The sequence below is a fragment of the Bos mutus genome, chromosome 11 (genome assembly GCF_027580195.1).
Source record: "Bos mutus isolate GX-2022 chromosome 11, NWIPB_WYAK_1.1, whole genome shotgun sequence".
Lineage (NCBI taxonomy): Eukaryota > Metazoa > Chordata > Mammalia > Artiodactyla > Bovidae > Bos > Bos mutus.
Genome location: NC_091627.1, coordinates 34,482,963 through 34,504,480, shown reverse-complemented (window position 1 = coordinate 34,504,480; position 21,518 = coordinate 34,482,963). Strand labels below are relative to the sequence as shown.

The window sequence follows — 21,518 nt, the reverse complement described above, 5'->3', positions numbered from 1 at the left end:
CTTCTCCCCGGGCACAATGCACGTCTGGGGCATCCTGAGGACCTCAAGCAATAGCTCTTCCACTCCCTTTTCATTTCTTCTCCACCCGCACAGACTGGGTCACAGAGAGAGGTCTTCATTTTCTTTGGTCAGAAAGACTATCTCACATCCTAATCGCATAGGCCTTACAAGGGTACTTCATGCTCTCAGAACAAATTATCACTAGTTAACTCTAATTGAACCGCATCGGGAGGATTTGTGGGAGTCCGAGGGCGCGGCGGAGAGAGAGCTGACACTTTAGAGGATGAACCGGAAGTGCCCAGTTCCACACAAAAGAGCCTTAGACAAAACGCGAGAGGCCAGGCTAGGAGTGCGGAGTTGGGGGACAGCGGGGAACAGTTAGTGAGAGCTCCTGGCTAGGAGCAACCTAGCAGGCCGCCCCAGGCGGGCCGCGGCCGTTGGTGGGCGTGACTACGCCAATCTCGCGGGAGCGGCGGTTGGGCGGGCCGTTGTCCCCGCGGGCGGGGCGAGTTGCTAAGGAAATGACTGCCCGCAGCGCCGCGCCGCGCCGCGCCGCGCCGGCCGGGCGGGGTCTGAAGCGGCGCCGTTTCCGCTTCCGCTCCCTCTCTGCTCCCGTCCCGTTACCGCCTCCTGGCCCGCCTCGCGCCTTTTCACCGGTACCTTGCGTCGGCCGTGCAGTTTAGCTAGTTCTTGCCACGCGCGCACCCGGGGCCCCGGCTCCAGCGCCGGCACGGGTCGCGCTTCGTTCGCCTGCCCCTGAGGCCGCCGGTCAGCCGCCGCCATGGGTGCCTACCTCTCTCAGCCCAACACGGTGAAGTGCTCTGGAGACGGGGTCGGCGCTTCGCGCCTGCCGCTGCCCTACGGCTTCTCCGCCATGCAAGGCTGGCGCGTCTCCATGGAGGTGAGGCGGGAGGGGCCCATAGGCTGGCGGCTGCAGGGCGGGAACCCGACGGAGAAAGGGAGCGGGGGGATGGGGTCATCCCCGGGGAGGGTCCTAAACGGGAGGCTGTGGCCGCAGCGGCAGTTTGTGAGGCGACAGCGAGAGCTGGGCCGGGGCCGAGAACGACCTGCGGTGCTAGGGGACCGTGTGACGGTGGCCAGCTTGGCGGCGAGCGCTCAGCCATGTGGGGAGAGGCACCTTCCGCCAACTGACCGACCTCCCCATGCCTTCGCGCCATCGTCTCGTGCCAACCCAGCTTTCCAGGCTCGTAAACGGTGTGAGGTTTAGTGTAGGAGTAAAGAAGAGAGGGACTGTTTATCCATTGACTTTTGCTCGGGAGAGGCGGATACATGTGAATGACTGTACTTCAGGAAAAAATGTGGTATGAGAGCTCTTTCTGGACGAGGAGTTTGACAGTGAAAGGAAGCCAGGCAAATAGTCTGTTTCAAATGCATATTACCTAGTTGCCTGGTTCTGGGCACCACATGTTAATTTCAGAGGTTTGACTTGACCTCCAAGAATTGTCACTCGTTTGTTTTTTCCCTCAGTGCCTTTTCTAGCCTTTGGAAAACTTGAATTGTGTCAGTCACTCTAATTTTTTTTAAAATTATGCCTAATTATTTTTTTTCTTACTCTGAATACCTCTACAGCTTAGTAGTTGTCATTTGCCTGTGCTTGTTGTAGTTTATAATTTCCTTTATTTTCTATAAAAAACTTTTTTTAATCTTAATCTACAGAAAACATCCTTTTATAGAAAATTGCACTGTTGATAAAATGGAAAAATTCTGGATTAAAAAGAATAGTGTTGGGCAAATGGATACGAAACTACAAAGGAGAACAGAGAAAACTGTAGTAGGAGGGAAAGGGAGAAAGACATGGTTAAGACCTGTTTTTGTGAAGAGTATTGTGAGGTCTAGGCAGAGGAGCCGGGGAAATGCTCTAATTATGTCTGGAATGGAGGGTTTATCCACTTAAACCAGGTGGGCTTCAGGTAGCAGCCAAATACTGTCTCCCTTGGGAATTTCTTCAAATCCCTCGCTCCTCCCTGTGGTTAGCTCTGGAATGACAACATAAACTTAAATGGTTTGTTCTCAGACTCAAATTTTATACCTCTAGCAGACTTTATCATTAGGTGTAAAGTCTTGAAAAACAGAGAGGATCCTATAGTTCGGCTCACCAAGTTTGGCTCCCAGATTTTACAACTTAGAAATTGAGGCCCAAAGAGATTAGGATAGCTGTGCCTTGGTGGAAAGAATCTGTAGGATGGAAATTGTTTGACACGTTCTCATCTGTGTCAACCTGAAATAAAGCATTTATGTTTCTCTGTGGTGCACTGTATGGAGCTTACCAATTCAGTTGGGTGCTTGGAAAAAAGTAATTATCTGGCTGGTGGAAATGTCTTGATGGAGCTTTGAAAGGAAAGGCTTAATGTCAATCTTGTTTTTGGGTTAGTTGGTAATTTGGGGTTCCGGTTCTATGGCATTTTCTGTTAATATTGTAAGATTTGAGGTGACTGTCTCAGAGTAAGGCTTTTCCTTTGAGTTTCTCATTCCATATTTTCCTCTTTTCCTCTCTGCTGTGGTTTTTTTCCACTTCTCTGATATTCTTTCTAGTTTTCTTCATGAATTGAGTTGCTTGGATATTCAATTTTCCAAGTCATCTGTCCAATGATTCTGTACTGTTTGCTTCTCTGTAGGGCATTTCCTTTTATTTTTGGTTTCTCCTCTGGTAATTGGAATATAAGTGTTTCATGAGAGGCTGTTTGGTTTGTAGAAATCTTACTAGACTATTCCTTAAATCCTAATCTTCCTCCTGAGAGATAACCACTTAGGGTTTTAAAATCTTATTTTGCTGGTTCTGAATTTCCATTTGTCTGAATAGTTAAATATACCTAATCAAATCCTCTTGATGTCCTGTTTGGGGTCGTGTTCTGCTGCATCCATAACATTTGCTTCTGGCTTTGTTTCCTTTCTCAAAGTATAATAGTTTCTTTGCTATGGCAAGAAAAGAACTTTGACTTCAACCTCTTGAGTGAAGAGCTACCTCTTAGCTTTTCAGAAAGTATACTCCTGTTCCTCTTAACCTTTGGGGCTTAATTCCACCAGTTTACTAATTCTATCAACCTTATTTGCCTAGTCCTAATGATTTAGTTGAGGTGAGTTTATCATAGCGGCACACATAATAAAGGTTACTGAAATCCTGATTGATGCATAGATTCAGCCTTAGAGAGTACTGTTTATCCCTTCTCTTGAGGCAAGATGGCAGCTACCAGTAGCTGGCATTTTATACTTTCTGCCCCTCTCTAGCCCCTCTTTCTGTGGAACCAGGGTGTTTTGAGGAGGGGTAATCAGATTACTACAGTTGATGTTCCCTTCCGTGCTTCCTTCTCCATGATTTGGAGGGACCCTTAAGCTGGTGGTGGTGGTGGTTGTTCAGTCGCATCCAACTCTTTGCGACTGCATGCATGGACTGCAGCGCTCCAGGCTTTCCTGTCCTTCATCATCTCCTGGAGTTTGCTCAAACTTATGTCCATTGAGTCGGTGATGCCATCCAACCATCTCATCATCTGTCATCCCCTTCTCTCTTGTTTTCAATCTTTCCCAGCATCAGAATCTTTTCCAGTGAGTCGGCCATTCGCATCAGGTGGCCAAAGTATTGGACCATCAGCTTCAGTATCAGTCCTTCCAGTGAATATTCAGGGTTGATTTCCTTTAGGATTGAATGTTTTGATCTTCTTGCTGTCCAGGGGACTCTCAAGAGTCTTCTCCAGCACCATGGTTCGAAAGCATCAATCCTTTGGCACTCAGCCTTTTTTATTGTCCAGCTCTCACATCTGTACATGACTACTGGAAAAGTCATAGCTTTGACTATACAGACCTTTGTGGCAAAGTAATATCTCTGCTTTTTAATATACTGTCTAGGTTTGTCATTGGTTTCTTCCAAGAAGCAAGCGTCTTTTAATTTCATGGCTGCAGTCACCGTCCGCAGTGATTTTGGAGCCCAAGAAAAGAAAGTCTGTCACTGTCTTCATTGTTTCCCCATCTATTTGCCATGAAGTGACGAGACCGGATACCATGATCTTAGTTTTTTGAATGTTGAGTTTTTGTTTTTTTGTTTTTTTAATTCTACCAGTTTATTGCTACCAACCCATCTCCCTCCACCCTCATGCATGCATGTTCAGCCATGTAACCCCATGGACTGTAGCCCTCCAGGCTCCTCTGTCTATTGACTTTTCCAGGCAAGAGTACTGGGAGTGGGTTACTGTTTCCTTCTCCAAGGTGAATATTGAGTTTTAAGCCAGCTTTTTCACACTCTTTCACCTTCATCAAGAGGCTCTTTAATTCCTCTTCGCTTTCTGCCATAAGGGTGGTGTTATCTGCATATCTGAGGTTATTGATATTATTCTCTGCAACCTTGATTCCAGCTTGTATTTTGGGAGTTAACAGGTATGTTGTGGAAGGGTGCCTGAGAAATATTTATGGAAAGGCTCTTGAGTTTCTGGTGTCAAAGAGACTAGGGTAATTTTAGTTTTTGGTTATGAGGGTCTCTGAAGTGACAAGATTGTTTCCAGTTAGGAAGTTAAGATGTATATGTTTATATATATATGGTATGCATGTGTATATTATAAGCACTTATATTTACCCCCTTTTAAAGGCAGCATCAATGCATAACATAATTTTGAGTTGGATAGCTGTTGCCATATAGAAGCTGGCTTATTAATGGTCAGAGTGGGTCATCTAGAATTGAATGTACATAATGTTGAGCAGCGGAGAAGGCAATGGCACCCCACTTCAGTACTCTTGCTTGGAAAATCCCATGGGCGGAGAAGCCTGGTGGGCTGCAGTCCATGGGGTTGCACAGAGTCGGACACGACTGAAGTGACTTAGCAGACTTAGCAGTAATGTTGAGCAGAAAGTTCTTAAGCTACATGCATGACAGTTTCAATCATTATATTAATAGGAGGAATATAAAGTGAAATATCACAGGCTGTGGGCTTCCACTGAAGAGCGGGCATCTGAAGCTGAGGAGCATTTATTGTTTGATCCTCAGATTAGCGTCTCATCTCTGTGACTTAAAGCACTTTTTACTTATTGAACCAGATCAGAATTCCTTTGTCTAGGACATGGTTAAGCAACTTTCATAGAAGGGCATTCTTTTCATTTGATCAGCATGCAGTACCTTTTCTTCACAATTCAAAGATAGTATGAAATGATATCAAATGTATGCCCTTGAGTACAGAGAAGTTGTTTCCTACTATTCCTTTATAAGTTTTCAAAACAGCCGTAAGTTAAAGTCAGAATGTATTTTTCAAGATTTCAAGAATATTTTACATAAATTATTTCTATTGCCCAGTCCTCTGGCAATTAATACCACTCTCAACCCCTGACCACCCTCTATTGGGTTATCTACTTAGAATTGTACAGCTTGAATTTGAGTGTAGAAATAAGATCGGATTAGTAGTTCTTGCTGTTATTAGCTATTGTTAAATTTGTGCTGTCTGGAAGCACAGATCTTTCGAACTGAACTAATAACATCTCTGATGTTTAGTGACACATTGTCATCTCAGTACCAATTACAGTGGAGTTTTCTGTTTCCCTCTAGATCTAGTTCAGAGATGGAGTATATCAGCTTTAATCACGTGTAATCCTTGAAAATGTATATTCAGGTTCTTTTTAAACAACTTTATTGTGCCATGTCCATTTAAAGTATACATTTCAACGGTCATCCAGGTTGTACATGAGTCAATCACTACTTCATTCCTTTTTATGGCTGAATCATCTTCCATTGTATGCACATTTTGTTTATTCATCAGTTGATGGACATTGGGATTTTCACATTTTGACTTATTTGAACAATGATGCAATGAACAATCATGTTCAAACTTGTGTGGAAATAGGTTTTATTTCTTTTGAGTGTATATCTAGGAGTTGAATTGCTGGGTCATATAGTAACTCCCCAATGAAGGCAATGGCACCCCACTCCAGTACTCTTGCTTGGAAAATCCCGTGGGCGGAGGAGCCTAGTAGGCTGCAGTCCATGGGGTCGCTAAGAGTCGGGCACGACTGAGCGACTTCACTTTCACTTTTCACTTTCATGCATTGGAGAAGGAAATGGCAACCCACTCCATTGTTCTTGCCTGGAGAATCCCAGGGACAGGGGAGCCTGGTGGGCTGCCGTCTATGGGGTCGCAGAGAGTCAGACATGACTGAAGTGACTTAGCATAGCATAGCATAGCATAGTAACTCCCATGTTTAACATTTTGAGGAACTGCCTAACTACTTTCCAAAGTGGTGGTTCTGTTTACATTTCTACCAGCAGTATATGAGGGTGTCAGTTTCTCTACCTCCTCCTTATACCTGTTGCCCTTTTTTCTCCTGATTATAGCCATTCTTATGGATGTGAAATGATATTCCATTGTGATTTTGATTGTATTGCTGTGATGGCTAATGATGTTTGGCATCTTTCCTTGAGCTTATTGGCCATTTAGGTATTCTTGGAGAAATGTCTATTCATATCCTTTGTCTTTTTTTTTTTTTTTTGCCATGCTTAGTGGCATGCGGGCATTCAGGATCTTAGTTCCCTAACCGGGTATCAAACCTGTGCCCCATGGAAGCCTGCAGAGTCTTAACCACTGGACCACCAGGGAAGCCCCTGTTGGTGACCTTTTAGGCACCAGAGTTTTAAATTTTGATGAAGTCCATTTAGGTGATCCATTTGGAGTTAATTTTTGTGTATGGTGTAAAGAAGGGGTACACCTTCATACTTTTGCATCTGGATATGTGTTTGTCCCAGCATCATTTATTTAGGATCCTATTCTTTTCCCTCTTTGAATTATCTTGGCATCATTGTTTAAGTTCAGTTCAGTTCAGTTGCTCAGTCGTGTCCAACTCTTTGTGACTCCACGAATCACAGCACACCAGGCCTCCCTGTCCATCACCAACTCCCGGAGTTTACTCAAACTTATGTCCATCGAGTCGGTGATGCCATCCAGCCATCTCATCCTCTGTCGTCCCCTTCTCCTCCTGCCCCCAATCCCTCCCAGCATCAGGGTCTTTTCCAGTGAGTCAACTCTTCGAATGAGGTGGCCAAAGTATTGGAGTTTCAGCTTCAACATCAGTCCTTCCAATGAACACCCAGGACTGATCTCCTTTGGAATGGACTGGTTGGATCTCCTTGCAGTCCAAGGGACTCTCAACAGTCTTCTCCAACACCACAGTTCAAAAGCATCAGTTCCTTGGCACTCAGCTTTCTTCACAGTCCAACTCTCACATCCATACATGACCACTGGAAAAACCATAGCCTTGACTAGAGAGACCTTTGTCGGCAAAGTAATGTCTCTGCTCTTTAATATGCTATCTAGGTTGGTCATAACTTTCCTTCTAAGGAGTAAGCGTCTTTTAATTTCATTTTCTGAATGTTGAGCTTTAAGCCAACTTTTTCACTCTCCACTTTCACCTTCATCAAGAGGCTTTTTAGTTCCTCTTCACTTTCTACCATAAGGGTGGTATCATCTGTATGTCTGAGGTTATTGATATTTCTCCCAGCAATCTTGATTCCAGCTTGTGCTTCTTCCAGCCCAGTACTCTTCATAGAAGTTAAATAAGCCTGGTGACAATATACAGCTTTGACGTACTCCTTTTCCTATTTGGAACCAGTCTGTTGTTCCATGTCCAGTTCTAACTGTTGCTTCCTGACCTGCATACAGGTTTCTCAAGAGGCACAGTTGACCATAAGTATAAGGGTTTATTTCTGGACTATTCATTCCATTCCACTGATCTGTGTACCACACTGTCTTGGTTACTATAGCTATTTTTTTTTCATTTCTTCTTTTTGAGTCCCTCGTATATCTGTATGAACTTTAGGATCAGTTTGTCAGTTTCACTGCAGAAGGCACCAGGGATTTTGATAGGGCTTATTCTGAATTTGTAGATCAGTTAATGAGTATTGCTATCTAAAGAGCCTCTTGATGAAAGTGAAAGAGGGGAGTGAAAAAGCTGGCTTAAAACCCAACAATCAAAAAACTTAAGATCATGACATCTGGTCCCATCACTTCATGGCAAATAGATGGGGAAACAATGGAAACAGAGACAGACTTTATTTTCTTGGGCTCCAAAATCACTGCAGATAGTGACTGCAGCCATGAAATTAAAAAACGCTTGGCTCTTTGGAAGAAAAACTATGACAAACCCAGACAGCATATTAAAAAGCAGAGACATTACTTTACTGGCGAAAGTCTGTATAGTCAAAGCTATGATTTTTCCGGTAGTCCTGTATGGATGTGAGAGTTGGAGCATAAAGACGGTTGAGCGCCAAAGAATTTATGCTTTTGAACTGAGGTGTTGAGAAGACTCTGGAGAGTCCCTTGGACTGCAAGGAGATCCAACCAGTCCATTCTGAAGGAGATCAGCCCTAGGATTTCTTTGGAGGGAATGATGCTGAAGCCGAAGCTCCAATACTTTGGCCACCTGATGCAAAGAACTGACTCATGAGTAAAGACCCTCATGCTGGGAAAGATTGAAGGCAGGAGGAGAAGGGGATGACAGAGGACAAGATGGTTGGATGGCATCACCAACTCAGAGGACATGAGTTTGAGCAAGCTCCGGGAGTTGGTGATGGACAGGGAAGCACAGTCCATCGGGTTGCAAAGAGTCGGATACGACTGAGTGACTGAACTATCTTAATGGTATTAAGCCTGTAGTTTTCTTGTGATGTCTGTCTGGTTTTGGTATCAGAATAATATTGGCCTCATAGAATGAGTTGGAAAGTGTTATCCCCTCTTTATTTTGGGAAGAGTTTGTGAAGAATTCATACTAATTTTTTAAATATTTGGTAGAGCTCACTGGTGATGCCATCTGAGCATGGGCTTTTGGTAGGAAGTTTGTTTGGTAAAATACACATAACATGAAATTTGCCATCTTAACCATTTAAAATATACAGATCAGTAGTGTTAAGTAAATTCACTTTGTTGTGCAACCAGTCTCCAGAACTCTTTTCATCTTTCAAAACTGAAACTCTATACCCACTAAACTACTCCCCATCCCCCTCCCACCCCCATCCCCAGCCCCTAGCAACCACTACTATTCTACTTTCTGTCTATGAATTTCACTGCTCTGGATACCAAAGTACTGGCTGGCTTATTTCACTTAGCATCATGTCCTCAAGGTTCATCCATGTTGTAGCATATGTCAGAATTTCCTTTTTAAAGCTGAATGATATTCCTTGGCCCATATATACCACATTTTTAAAATTCATTCATCTGTTGGTGAACACGTGAGTTTTTCTACTTTTGGGCTATTGTGAACAAAGCTGCTGTGAACATAGGTGTGTCAATACCTCTTTGAGACCCTAATGGGAAGATGAAGATCAAGTTGTCTGGAGAAGGCCCACTTGGTGCTAGTTCACAGTGGCTGTGTTTAGCTGTGTCCTCACAAGGCAAAGGACTCAGCTGGTGTCTCTTATTATAAGAGTACTAATCTCATTCATGAGAGCTCCTTCCTCATGACTTAATTGCCTCTCAAAGTCTGCACCTCTAAATACCATCACATTGCCAATGAAATTTCAATATATGAATGTTGGGGGGACATAAAACATTCAGTCTGTAACACAGTGGTAATACGTGCATATGATTTTTACAATCAGACAGTAATACATGACTTTTAAAAATAAAAAATGTAGTTCTCTTTCCAGCCACTTTGAAAATTTTTTCCTTGAGTTGCGAAGATTTAGATAAATTTAAGTATCAGAAATCTAAATGGTTGATCCAGTAACAAAGGAGCATTCATGGATGTATTTGTAACCTTAAGAATAATCAAGTGAAAGTGAAAATTGCTCAGTCGTATCCGACTCTATGCAACCATGTGGACTGTAGCCTGCCAGGCTCCTCTGTCCATGGAATTCTCCAGGCAGTTCTGCTGGAGTGGGTAGCTATTCCCTTCTCCAGGGGATCTTTCCAACCCAGGGATCGAATCCAACTCTCCCACATGCAGGTGGATTCTTTACTGTCTGAGCCAGTAGGGAAGCCTACAGGAAAGGTAAGCAGGAGTTTATTAAAAACAGATCCATTGTTTGTCTAGATGGTCAGAGGGGCTGTGTGATATATGATCTAATAAGGCAAGACCTGAGAGTCCTGATTCAGGTGACCTGTGTGTATTCTACATCATTTCTTTCAGATCATCTCGGTTATCGTGTTAGGACACATCTCTAGGTTTAGAATAGTAAACGAAGGAGGAGTTATCCCTAAGATATTTGTAAAACAGCCTGTTTTCATGCTGTTTTGGACCTACAACACTTTTCCCCTATGGGATTTGGATAACAATACAAGATAATATATGCTGAATGCCAAATTACTGATACAGTCAATATTAAAGAGAGTTCAGAAGAGGAATGATCACACAGAGTATTGGTGTGATCTCTTGGGAGGTGGTGAGACTAACTGGACCTTTAGGAAACAGTATAAATGGTAACAAATGGGGAGGAGAAAAGTGAGAGAAGGAAAAATATTAGAAGAGATAGGAGGAAAGATTGAGGTAGGCATGCTTACTATGCCAGGGTAGAGTGTAATAGTATCAAAAGTGTCAAGAGTAGTTTCTTTTGGGGAATGGTATGAGTTAAAACGGAGAAGGCAGTGGCACCCGACTCCGGTACTCTTGCCTGGAAAATCCCATGGACAGAGGGCCTGGTGGGCTGTAGTCCATGGTGTCGCTAAGAGTCAGACAGGCCTGAGCGACTTCACTTTCACTTTTCACTTTCATGCATTGGAGAAGGAAATGGCAACCCACTCCAGTGTTCTTGCCTGGAGAATCCCAGGGACTGGGGAGCCTCATGGGCTGCCGTCTGTGGGGTCGCACAAAGTCAGACATGACTGAAGCGACTTAGCAGCAGCATGAATTAAAGAGACTATAGGTTATGGAGATGAATAGAAACGATTATTGAGTGCCTTTAATTGCCAGTAAGTTGTATGGAATTAGTCTAATGCAGTAGGGTTCACTGAAGGGCCCGACAGTAAAACGTCACATTAGGGAGATTAATCTGGCAACTGGATGTATGTGGGCTGGATTACAGGAGATAGAGAGTAGAGACAGGAAAGGAGTTAAAATATTGAGTAAAGTAATCCAGGATCATAGTTATGAGGGGGAAGTTAGCAGGACTCAGTGATAGATGTTGACAGATGGAAGTCAGGGAGGACTGATACTAGGTGTTGCCTAGGAGAGTTAAGATTCCATCCACAGGAATAAGACATGTAGGAGAAGCTGTGATTTTTGTGTGTGGGGGGGGGACTGACTGCTAAGTTCCTGTTTACATATGTTAAGTTTGAGGTGGAGAAGGGACATCCTGTGGAAACAGACAATTGGAGGTATAGAATTACAGTTCTTCACAGAACCCAAGAGAACTGTTGAGAAAGCTGACATGGTTTGCACTATTTAGTTTCATACAGTGGTTGGGGAGAATGAAGCCTGCAAAATGGCCGTTTGGGTTGCTGTTATGGTTATTGCCTGTTCTGTGACATATGATCTTGAGGGAGAAGGGTTTGTGTTTGAGAGGAAATGTTAATCTAGAAAGAGAAGAAATACTGCTTCTGAGGAAGACATGAAGGAGAGGTTAGACACTGCAATGGAGAAATTAGAAATCTTCCTAGGGAAGATGAGATATATCTTGAAATAAGACCTCAATCTAAGTAAAGTAAGAGGTTAGCTTATCTGCTAACTTGTTTTGTCACTAAGTCCCATCTGATTCTTTGCAACCCCATGGACTGTATCCCACCCACCAGGCTCCTCTCTCCGTGGAATTTCCTGGGCAAGAATATTGGAGTGGGTTGCCATTTCCTTCTCCAGGGGACCTTCCCTACTTAGAGATCAAACCTGTGTCTCCTTCACTGGCAGGCAGATTCTTTACTGCTGAGCCACCAGGGAAACCTATTTTCTGCTAAGAATGAACAGAAAATATCCGTGAGAACTTGAGTAGTGTGGAAAATGTTTGTGACTAACTGTGGTTCATATATTTAAGAGTCAGTGCGAATAGAGAAAAAAATTCTAAATGGAAGTAGTCACTGCAGTCAACATGATTTCATGACATTTTTATGACTAGCAATACTTAGTGGCTCAGATTCAAGGGTAAAGAAAGCAGTTGGTCGGGTTATACAAGGATGGATGAGTTTTTCTAGATTGCTAAGACACAGTGTTGAAATGCTTAGCTCCGACTCAGAAAGGGACAGAAAGACAAGGGTAAAGATAGGGAGGCTATGGTTGAAGATATAAGGGGGGAATTGAAGTGATTAGAGAAGGTAGAACAGTTCCAAGTGATGTAGATCCAAAGCCTTACTGAAAAGTGGAGGAGAACAAACCTAAGGCAGGAAGTGAATCTTTATTGTGGGCATTCCTTTTTGAGCAAAAGGAGAGAAGACAAATGTGAACCGGGTACAACATTCAGAGCAGGATACATGTATATACTTAAGTACTACATCCCAGTTTCCAAAGAATTTCTACACATTTTACATCATCATCATGATTGTCCTGTGAGGATATGAATAATGCAGATACTCTCATTCCATATTATAGAAATAATTATTACCCAAATTTCACTTTCCACTGTTTGGTATGCAATCTTACAGATTTCTTACATACAGATAATTTATGTTTTGCTTTTTATCACTTAATATGTTGTGAACTCATTTCTAAATGAACACATATTCATCATTTCTAACAACTGCATATATTCCATTGGAGAGATGTACTATTTGTGATCTATTCATGGAAATTTAGATGGTTATTTTTTTTACTGTAAGTAATGCTATAATGAGCATTCTTTGTATCTTTTTATCCTTCTGTTAGTACTCTCATAAATCTAGAAGTCAAATTTCTAGATCAAAAGACATGTGCATTTTAATACATATTACCAAATTGCCTTCCAGGAAAACTGCTAATTTATATTCCTATTGATCAGAGTATGAGAATGTGTTTTTATCTTCACTCTTATTACTACTGGATACTGTTAATCTTTTTCATCATTCTAATTTGCACAAAAAGATAATTCCTTGTTTTTTTTTAATGTCCATTTGATTACTGTAGAGGGTAATTATTTTTCCAGTGTTCACTGATAGCTAGATCTTCTGCTTCAAAATCACATGATCTTGTGAGGAGCAATGAGAAGTCAGAGATTTTTTAAATAGAGGTGTGGGTTCAAAAGAGACAATACAGTTGTGATTTAGAATAGTGTTGCAGGACAGAGAAAGACCAGTTGATTCTCTTGTCCACTGGGAAGTAGTAGACAGGAAGAGTGCTAAACTCCTCTACCAAAAAGGTGCAATTAAAAGACATTTAATTTACTTTTGAAAAGCTGAACATTCCCATGGTCCCTCTTGCTCCCATTCATCTGTTTGCACCCTCATGCAGTTTATTTTTATTAGTTTTCTGTGTGTCCTTGTAGTATTAAAGTATGAGAAGACAGATGTCTATTCTTGTACTCCCTCTTACACAAAAAGCGGCTTACTAAATAAATACATTATTATATGCTTTGCTTGCTCTATTTAACAAAATATCTTGGAGATTGTCCGTGGATTTTCTTTTTTTAAGGAAATCAGTATTTGTGGGTCTTGGAGAAGGCAATGGCACCCCACTCCAGTACTCTTGCCTGGAAAATCCCATGGACGGAGGAGCCTGGTGCTGCAGTCCATGGGGTTGCTGGGAGTCGGACACAACTGAGCGACCTGACTTTCACTTTTCACTCTCATGCATTTGAGAAGGAAACGGCAACCCACTCCAGTGTTCTTGCCTGGAGAATCCCAGGGATGGGGGAGCCTCATGGGCTGCCGTCTATGGGGTCGCACAGAGTCAGGCACGACTGAAGCGACTTAGCAGCAGCAGCAGCAGCAGTATTCACTAACATGATTTTAATTTACTATTACTTTAATGTGTACAAACATAGACCTGGACATAAATTCCATGCCAACAAACCAAACTGCAAAATCAGCAGAACTAAAATCAGCATTAATGTGACACAGCTGTTTTGCTGAAACTAATCAGACACAGCACATCTTGGCACATAATGGATACTCAAATATTTGAATGAATGAATGGACGAACGAATGAATGAATTCTTAGGCACGTTAAAGTTTGAGAACCACTGTAGAAACAATCATAAAAGGCAAGAAAGATGTTGGTGAAAGGAGAGGAGGGGGCAGTATGATAAACCCTGGCTTAGAGGGATGGGTAAGTCAGCATGGCTGGTGGTAGAGTCGTTGGTAAAGTCGGGGAGAGGAGGAAGATGACTTTGGTGTGGGGTTCTCCAGATCTCAGGGATGAGGCTAAGAGGCAGTTGTGTCGATGACCACACAGGTCATCAAAGGCCTTCTGAGGATGCCCATTAGCTTCTGGGGCCCTTTCTCCTGGAGACAATCAGAGGGAAATAAAAGAGTCCCTCCTTTTCATTTGCCTGTCTTAAAACCCTAAGTTTAATTTTCTAGCAGACTTGTATAATGATAGCATAGTCTTATTTTAGGGACAGCAGAACTGATACACTCAGATTTCCTCTATCAATATAATTTTAAAAATGTAAATACTAAATACCTGAAAGACAAAGGAGAACTATTAACTTTACTAATTAATCAGAATAAATAGTTACATCCTTTTTGTCTGTAGAGAATATACCTATAAGACCATTGCAAATTTCTTTTCAAATGTGCTGTGCCTTCAGAATTAAATGATGTCTCAGTTCCAGCTGGGGGTAGGAGGTGGGATGACTCTTAGTGACCCCATGGACTATAGCCCTCTATGTTCCTCTGTCCATGGGATTATCTAGGCAAGAATACTGCAGTGGGTTGCCATTTCCTTCTGCATGGGATCTTCCCGACCCAGGGATCTAACCCACGTCTCCTTCATCAGCAGGCGGATTCTTTACCACTGAGCCACCTGGGAAAGTGAACAAGTACTGCATACAGTGTAGTTTAATAACTATTTGTTGGAAAGATTTTCTTTTGTAACTGTATCCTCTACCTAGCCTGGTGGGGTAATCTGTTTTGATGGTGCTTTTCTGGGGGTGGGAAGTGGGGTGGGGATGCTTCCACTCAGGCTGTCTTAGGCTTCTCCTAGAAATTTTGCAAGTAGGTAAGGATCTCGGGTCACTTTGTCACTTTTTGCTGTCCTCCCTATCATTTTCTTCCTTGAAGTTCACTGTCATAGAATGGGTCTGGAAGTGAATTTAAAGATCCTTTATTCTGGTTCTTCCCATAGTTGACACAAATCCAAAAGGGTCAGGTCTAGAGTTCCAGCAGCCAAACATTCTGCCATTGAGACTGAGATCTCCTAGGCTGAGGCTGCTAGACTGCAGAGGTAGTGACCTGATTCATCTCTTCCCTTCTTCCCTCTCGCCTTCCTTTCCTTTTGCTCTCTCCCTCCCTTCCCTCCTTCCTCCCCGCTTCCTTTCTCCCACCCTTGTGCTGTTCTTATCATCCCATCTTCCTTTCTTGTTTCTAGGCCATGTAGGTCAGCCAGGGAAGGGTTTAGTGAGATTAAGATGTGAAGGCAGTCCTTCTGACCTGAGATGCACAAGGAAGAATATCCTTTGACCTTAAGAAATGCTAATTATGCTCTTTTTCGTAGGATGCTCACAACTGTATTCCTGAGCTGGACAGTGAGACAGCCATGTTTTCTGTCTATGATGGACATGGAGGTAACTTTAGCAGATCGTATTGGTAACATTCTGGGAACCCCAGTTCCAGGTCCTTTGTTCTTTTCTTTTCCAGAGTTCTGGTCCTCAGATACCATTTCCTGCCTAGTGCTGTTTTTCTCTATTCTGCCATTCCTTCTTCCCAGTAGGATATTTGATTTGTTCTTAATCTCACCAGGCCTTGTTTTAATACAAGAAGCCTTTCCCTATATTAACATTTGTCTCTTTTTCACTGAAAACTAAGTATACAGGTGAGAAAACACATGGGCAGTATTAACATAGCCCCGAGAGAGGTGATGGTGAAATCCATTTTCTTGGTCAGAACATCCCAAAACATTGTCGTTCAGATAGGTTTCAGATGTGCTAAGATATTCATCTCCTTAAGCTTTGGGATTCACTGGTGTGTTGATATTGTATCACTTTCTGTGTGTGCAAAGCTGTGCTCTGGGTGACTTTACCTTTCTTCTAGGGGAGGAAGTTGCCTTGTACTGTGCCAAATATCTTCCTGATATCATCAAAGATCAGAAGGCCTACAAAGAAGGCAAGCTACAGAAGGTCTGTCTTCCCACACTGTTCCTTGTCCACTTCTGCAGACTTTCTCTTTTTCTTCCCCCCCCACCCCCCATCCTTGGCTTTTCTTTTTTGATTGCTACCCAGCTGCTTCTTACTATATTTCTTAAAGAATTCTGTACCTAATTTCTTAAAAGAATTCTGTGCCTAAAATGAGCTTATTCCCACTTGGTCCTTTTTAGAGTGTCGTATTGATTCCCAAGTCTCTGAACTGTTTGTCTCTGAGTTATCTCACAGCTTGGTGGATCACTCTGATTTGCATCCCATTCTTGTGCCCAGGATTGTGTATAGGCAATTCATTTTGTACCTGCATAGTTTTTCTACACTTGGCTTTATACTATTTTGGTTATATTTAGGCTTTGGAAGATGCCTTCTTGGCTATTGATGCCAAGCTAACCACTGAGGAAGTCATTAAGGAGCTGGCACAGATTGCAGGGCGACCCACTGAAGACGAGGATGAAAAAGAAAAAGTTGCTGATGAAGATGATGGTGAGTGTGGCACCTTTTGTTTGAGAGGAAATCGGCATATTAAAGAACTATTCTTTAATATACATATAAATTACGTGTCAACTCTGAGAGAAGATGGCTTCCTTGAGAACTGGGAAATCCCCTGTATGTTAAAGAATCCCCTGTACTACAGGTGGTAATGAACAGGAGAGAGAGGATTAACCTTTGTTGAGTTCATAGTGTTGTAGTTGTAAGCATTTTTGTATACATTATCTTTTGTCATTGTGATGGGGTCTTTCTGGTTCCTTTAATGTTTATGTGATCTTTTCTTTTAAGATTGGAACGGCTGTTAGCCATACCAGCCAGTCATTAAGCCTGGGCCCTAGGCCTGGACTGGCGTTGTGGACTTCCTGGGTCCTCAGTCAGAATAGAGTTTCCAGCTTACCCATAAAACACGAGAGGTGATAGGTGACACATACAGTGACTAGTATTCCTTTGACTAAGAAGGGAGTGAAACACAAAGACCAAAGGAAATATCTGGAGGCTGATGTTGGTTGAGGAAAAGGAAGCAAAGGGCTGTTTTTCTGAGTTGTGATAAGAGACAGGAGCTACTTGAGAAGGGGAGGTGGTGGGCAAGTAAGTTGGAACTCAGGTCACAAGGGCCGTGGAGGTAGTAAGGGACTGCTTCCCGGAGGAGTCTGGCATGGGGCGCTGATGTAGCATCTCCCCTGCAGTGGACAATGAGGAGGCTGCACTGCTGCATGAAGAGGCTACCATGACTATTGAAGAGCTGCTGACACGCTACGGGCAGAACTGTCACAAGGGTGCTCCCCACAGCAAATCTGGAGCTGGGACAGGCGAGGAACCAGGGTCCCAGGGCCTCAATGGGGAGGCAGGACCTGAGGACCCATCTAGGGAAACTTCTGCAGAGGAAAATGGCCCCACAGCCAAGGCTCACACAGGCCTTTCCTCCAACTCGGAATGTGGGACTGAGGCAGGCCAAGGTGGGGAGCCTGGCACTCCCACTGGTGAGGCTGGGCCTTCCTGCTCTTCAGCCTCCGACAAGCTGCCTCGAGTTGCTAAGTCCAAGTTCTTTGAGGACAGTGAGGATGAGTCAGATGAGGCGGAGGAGGAAGAGGAAGACAGCGAGGTAAGGGCCCATGGGGTCAGACAGATGCTGAAGTTGTAGAGAGGGCCTGGTTGATCGCCGTGCATAATTGCTTTCTACTCTTTTCTGTCTCCTATTTTGACAGCATCCCGCAAATATAGTTTAAGCTTTTTAAAAATTCATTATCTCTGCTAACACAGGTACCATTAGCGCCCTCTTACCTCTTCTTTTGTTGACATTGTAACAAATAGATTTAGTTCTAGCCTTTCAGAGTCTGTCTCCTAGAGAGATAACAAGATGGTGTTCCTTTTGGATAGTTGGGTGTTTCTTTTTTCTGGGCAGCTTATTCTCTGGTCATGTTGCTGGAAGGTGCATTTGGCTAGCAGCCCTGGCCTTGCCCAAGGTTTCCTGCTAGTGACCACTGAACCTAGTTCAGGAAACCAGTATATCCATGCTAGCCGTCTCTCCCTTCCACCACATTTTCCCATCAGGATCTTATATATATGCATCTACTAGTGTTTTGAGAATCTGTGTTCAGTAAAGGCCTCTTGGTTCTGAGTGTGTTAGGGGGAGGGGCAAGGGGGTCACCCCAGCCTCAGTAGCCTGGGGTCGTCCCTCTGGCAGGAATGCAGTGAGGAAGAAGATGGCTACAGCAGTGAAGAGGCAGAGAATGAGGAAGACGAGGATGACACTGAGGAGGCTGAAGAGGATGATGAAGAAGAAGAGATGATGGTGCCTGGGATGGAAGGCAAAGAGGAGGTGTGTGGGGAGAGGGTGTGCAGTGAGTCTGAGAAAGCCAAGAGGCTAGGTGTGGTGAGTTCTCTGAGATTTTGGGAGAAGGGTCCCCTTTCTGTCTTAGCACTGAAGTCAGTGGTCATGGGGGGATTTACTCTACAAGGGGAACAAGGTCTTTTGAGTAGAATTGTCTCAGAAAAGGGGGAGAGCATGCTGTAGTTTCTGGAAAGATTAAATCTGTGCTCCTCCTGTCTGTTAAACCCCTCTTGGTGGTCCTAGGGAGAGGAGAAAATACAGGAGAATGATAAGAACTGTTATCCAGGAGCTCCTATGATGCTCCCTTTCTTCTTTTAAGCCTGGCTCTGACAGTGGTACAACAGCGGTGGTGGCTCTGATACGAGGGAAGCAGTTGATTGTAGCCAATGCAGGAGACTCCCGCTGTGTGGTGTCTGAGGCCGGCAAAGCTTTAGACATGTCCTATGACCACAAACCGGAGGATGAAGTGGAGCTAGCACGCATCAAGAATGCTGGGGGCAAGGTTACCATGGATGGGCGAGTCAACGGTGGCCTCAACCTCTCCAGAGCCATTGGTAAGTGCCAAGAAACTATGGGAAAGACTTCTGGGATCTTGTTCTGTGTTCCAGACGCCTATAGCAAACTTTAACCTTCATAGCTCTTTTATTTTTCAAACTACTTTTGTATCTACTGTCTGTGTCCCTTAAACATCTCTGTGAAATAGGTAAGATAGGTATTGAAAAAGACAGGTTAGGGACTGACCTAAAGACAGGCCTGAAACCAGAAAAATTAGAACTCACTTCATGCCACTAGATAATAGAACTTTGTAAAGAATAGAAATGAATGACAGGGTTTGACTGGCCTCAAACACAAATCTGTGGGAGGTGCTCAGACTACTTACTCATCAACCAACCATTCCATTACTTCAGGAGACCACTTTTACAAGAGAAACAAGAACTTGCCACCAGAGGAACAGATGATTTCGGCCCTTCCTGACATCAAGGTGCTGACTCTCACAGACGATCATGAGTTTATGGTCATTGCCTGTGATGGCATATGGTGAGCACTGGCAGAACACCCTAAAATTCCCTTTTTTCCCTGCAGCGTTACTTCTCATGTGGGGCTCTGAGCTTCTTTATCTTCTTACTAATGACTGTAGTCCGCCCTTTTTCTCGGATTGCTCTAAAATTAGAGCCTATATAGGCAACTTGGTGTCAAGATCCCCAAGCAGAAGGCAGAGCTGACAGCAGTCTCTGTGGGTGTTTACATTGGCCTGGGGCATCTGTCAGGCTTCCCAGGTGGCGCAGTGGTCAAGAATACACCTGTCAGTGCAGGAGACGGGTTCAATCCCTTGTTTGGGAAGATACTGCTGGAAGAGATATTGGCAACCCACTCTAGTATTCTTACCTGGAGGATGCCATGGACAGAGGAGCCTGGTGGGTCCATAAGAGTTGGACACACTTGAGCAACTCAGCACGCACACATGGGGCATTTGTCACCTCTATCCATATTCTTCTACTCTGCCTTGGTGGGACTAAAAAAGATTCTTACTGTTGTTTATGACCCCAGGAATGTGATGAGCAGCCAGGAAGTTATAGACTTTATTCAATCGAAGATCAGCCAGCGCGATGAAAATGGGGAGCTTCGGTTACTGTCATCCATTGTGGAAGAGGTAAGTCCCAGGGTGGAAAGAGGGTGTCTGGTTTGTGTATCCAAAATTTTCTCTTTTAGCCTGAGTTAAAATCAGAGCCTGGGAATATCACTATTTACTGACATACTAAACTCTGACTAGAAAGATCCACTTTCCCTCATTTCCCTGACTTATCCTTATGCCTTATGGACTAGCATGTAGCCTGTTTTGTGGCACCTGTTGCCTGTTCCCTTCCTTCTGCCACCCTGTCTCAGCAAGGCCAGCCCTCTAAGATTTTAGGTTCCCAGAAAGTTTTCAAACCCTGCAGCTGAGCTGCCCCTTCCCTTTTGTAGCTGCTGGATCAATGCCTGGCACCAGACACTTCTGGGGACGGTACAGGGTGTGACAACATGACCTGCATCATCATTTGCTTCAAGCCCCGAAATACAGCAGCGCCTCAGCCAGAGAGTGGCAAGCGGAAACTGGAGGAGGTGCTGTCTACCGAGGGGGCTGAAGAAAATGGCAACAGTGACAAGAAGAAGGCCAAGCGGGACTAGCGGTTGTCCAGATCTCTGCCCACCTAGACTGTTTTCTGAGCCCTCCAGACTGAGACTGAGTTTTGTCTTTTTCCTTTAGCCTTAGCAGTGGTTATCAGGTGTGCAGGGAGAGCTGGGTGGCTTGGCTCAGCCCATTCCAAAGAGGGCTCTCCCTCCACACAGCAGCCTGGGAGCCTCTGCTGTCCTCCCCAGCCTCCTTGCTCCTTGGGGCTCATCACCGGTTCTGTGCCTGTGCTCTGTTGTGTTGGAGGGAAGGACTGGTGGTTCTGGTTTTTACTCTGTGAACTTTATTTAAGGACATTCTTTTTTATTGGCGGCTCCATGGCCCCTAGCCGCTTGTACCTGCTCTCTGTTGTACACTTTCAATCAACTTTTTCAGACTAAAGGCCAAAACCTAATCGTGCCCATGGTGTCCTTTTTTTCTCTATTGCCATCTTCACTCACCCAGGGTGCCCTGGCTCCGTACTTAATTCCCACCAGAGTAACAGCTAGCGCGCGCGTGCGTGCGTGCGTGTGTGTGTGTGTGTGTGCACGCGCGCGCGCCTGCCTGCCTGTAGTGTAAGCTGGGGAGAAGCAGCCTGGGTATTCTAACTCCCTGAGCTGCTGACAGGCTGGCCTGCTGTCGTAGCTCTTCTCACCCCCTCCTAGAGTTAGGAATGATTTCCTTGTTCCTCCTGCGAGGAGTCAAAGGCTGGTGGCCTTTAAAGCTAGGGGTTGGGTTCGACCTGCCCTCCTTGCCGGCCAGGTTCCACCTGATTCCTGACTGGCTCTTCCGCTTGCTTTCGTCACAATCACTTCCTGGTCACACTGTGGACGCTTTAGCTGCTTCTACTTTTCACGGACTACGCGTCCCGT

General features: G+C 44.1%; 1 protein-coding gene across 1 annotated transcript; it reads left to right on the top strand.

Moving 5' to 3' along the window:
- The first annotated feature begins 568 nt into the window (after positions 1-568).
- Positions 569-21,066, top strand: PPM1G (protein phosphatase, Mg2+/Mn2+ dependent 1G). The gene is made up of 10 exons (XM_070379283.1): positions 569-901; positions 15,535-15,604; positions 16,071-16,156; positions 16,528-16,660; positions 17,353-17,768; positions 18,351-18,485; positions 18,817-19,051; positions 19,406-19,535; positions 20,046-20,148; positions 20,460-21,066. The coding sequence occupies exons 1-10, from the start codon at positions 782-784 to the stop codon at positions 20,661-20,663; spliced, it is 1,632 nt and encodes a 543-aa protein (XP_070235384.1). The 5' UTR covers positions 569-781; the 3' UTR covers positions 20,664-21,066.
- The last annotated feature ends 452 nt before the right edge of the window (positions 21,067-21,518 follow it).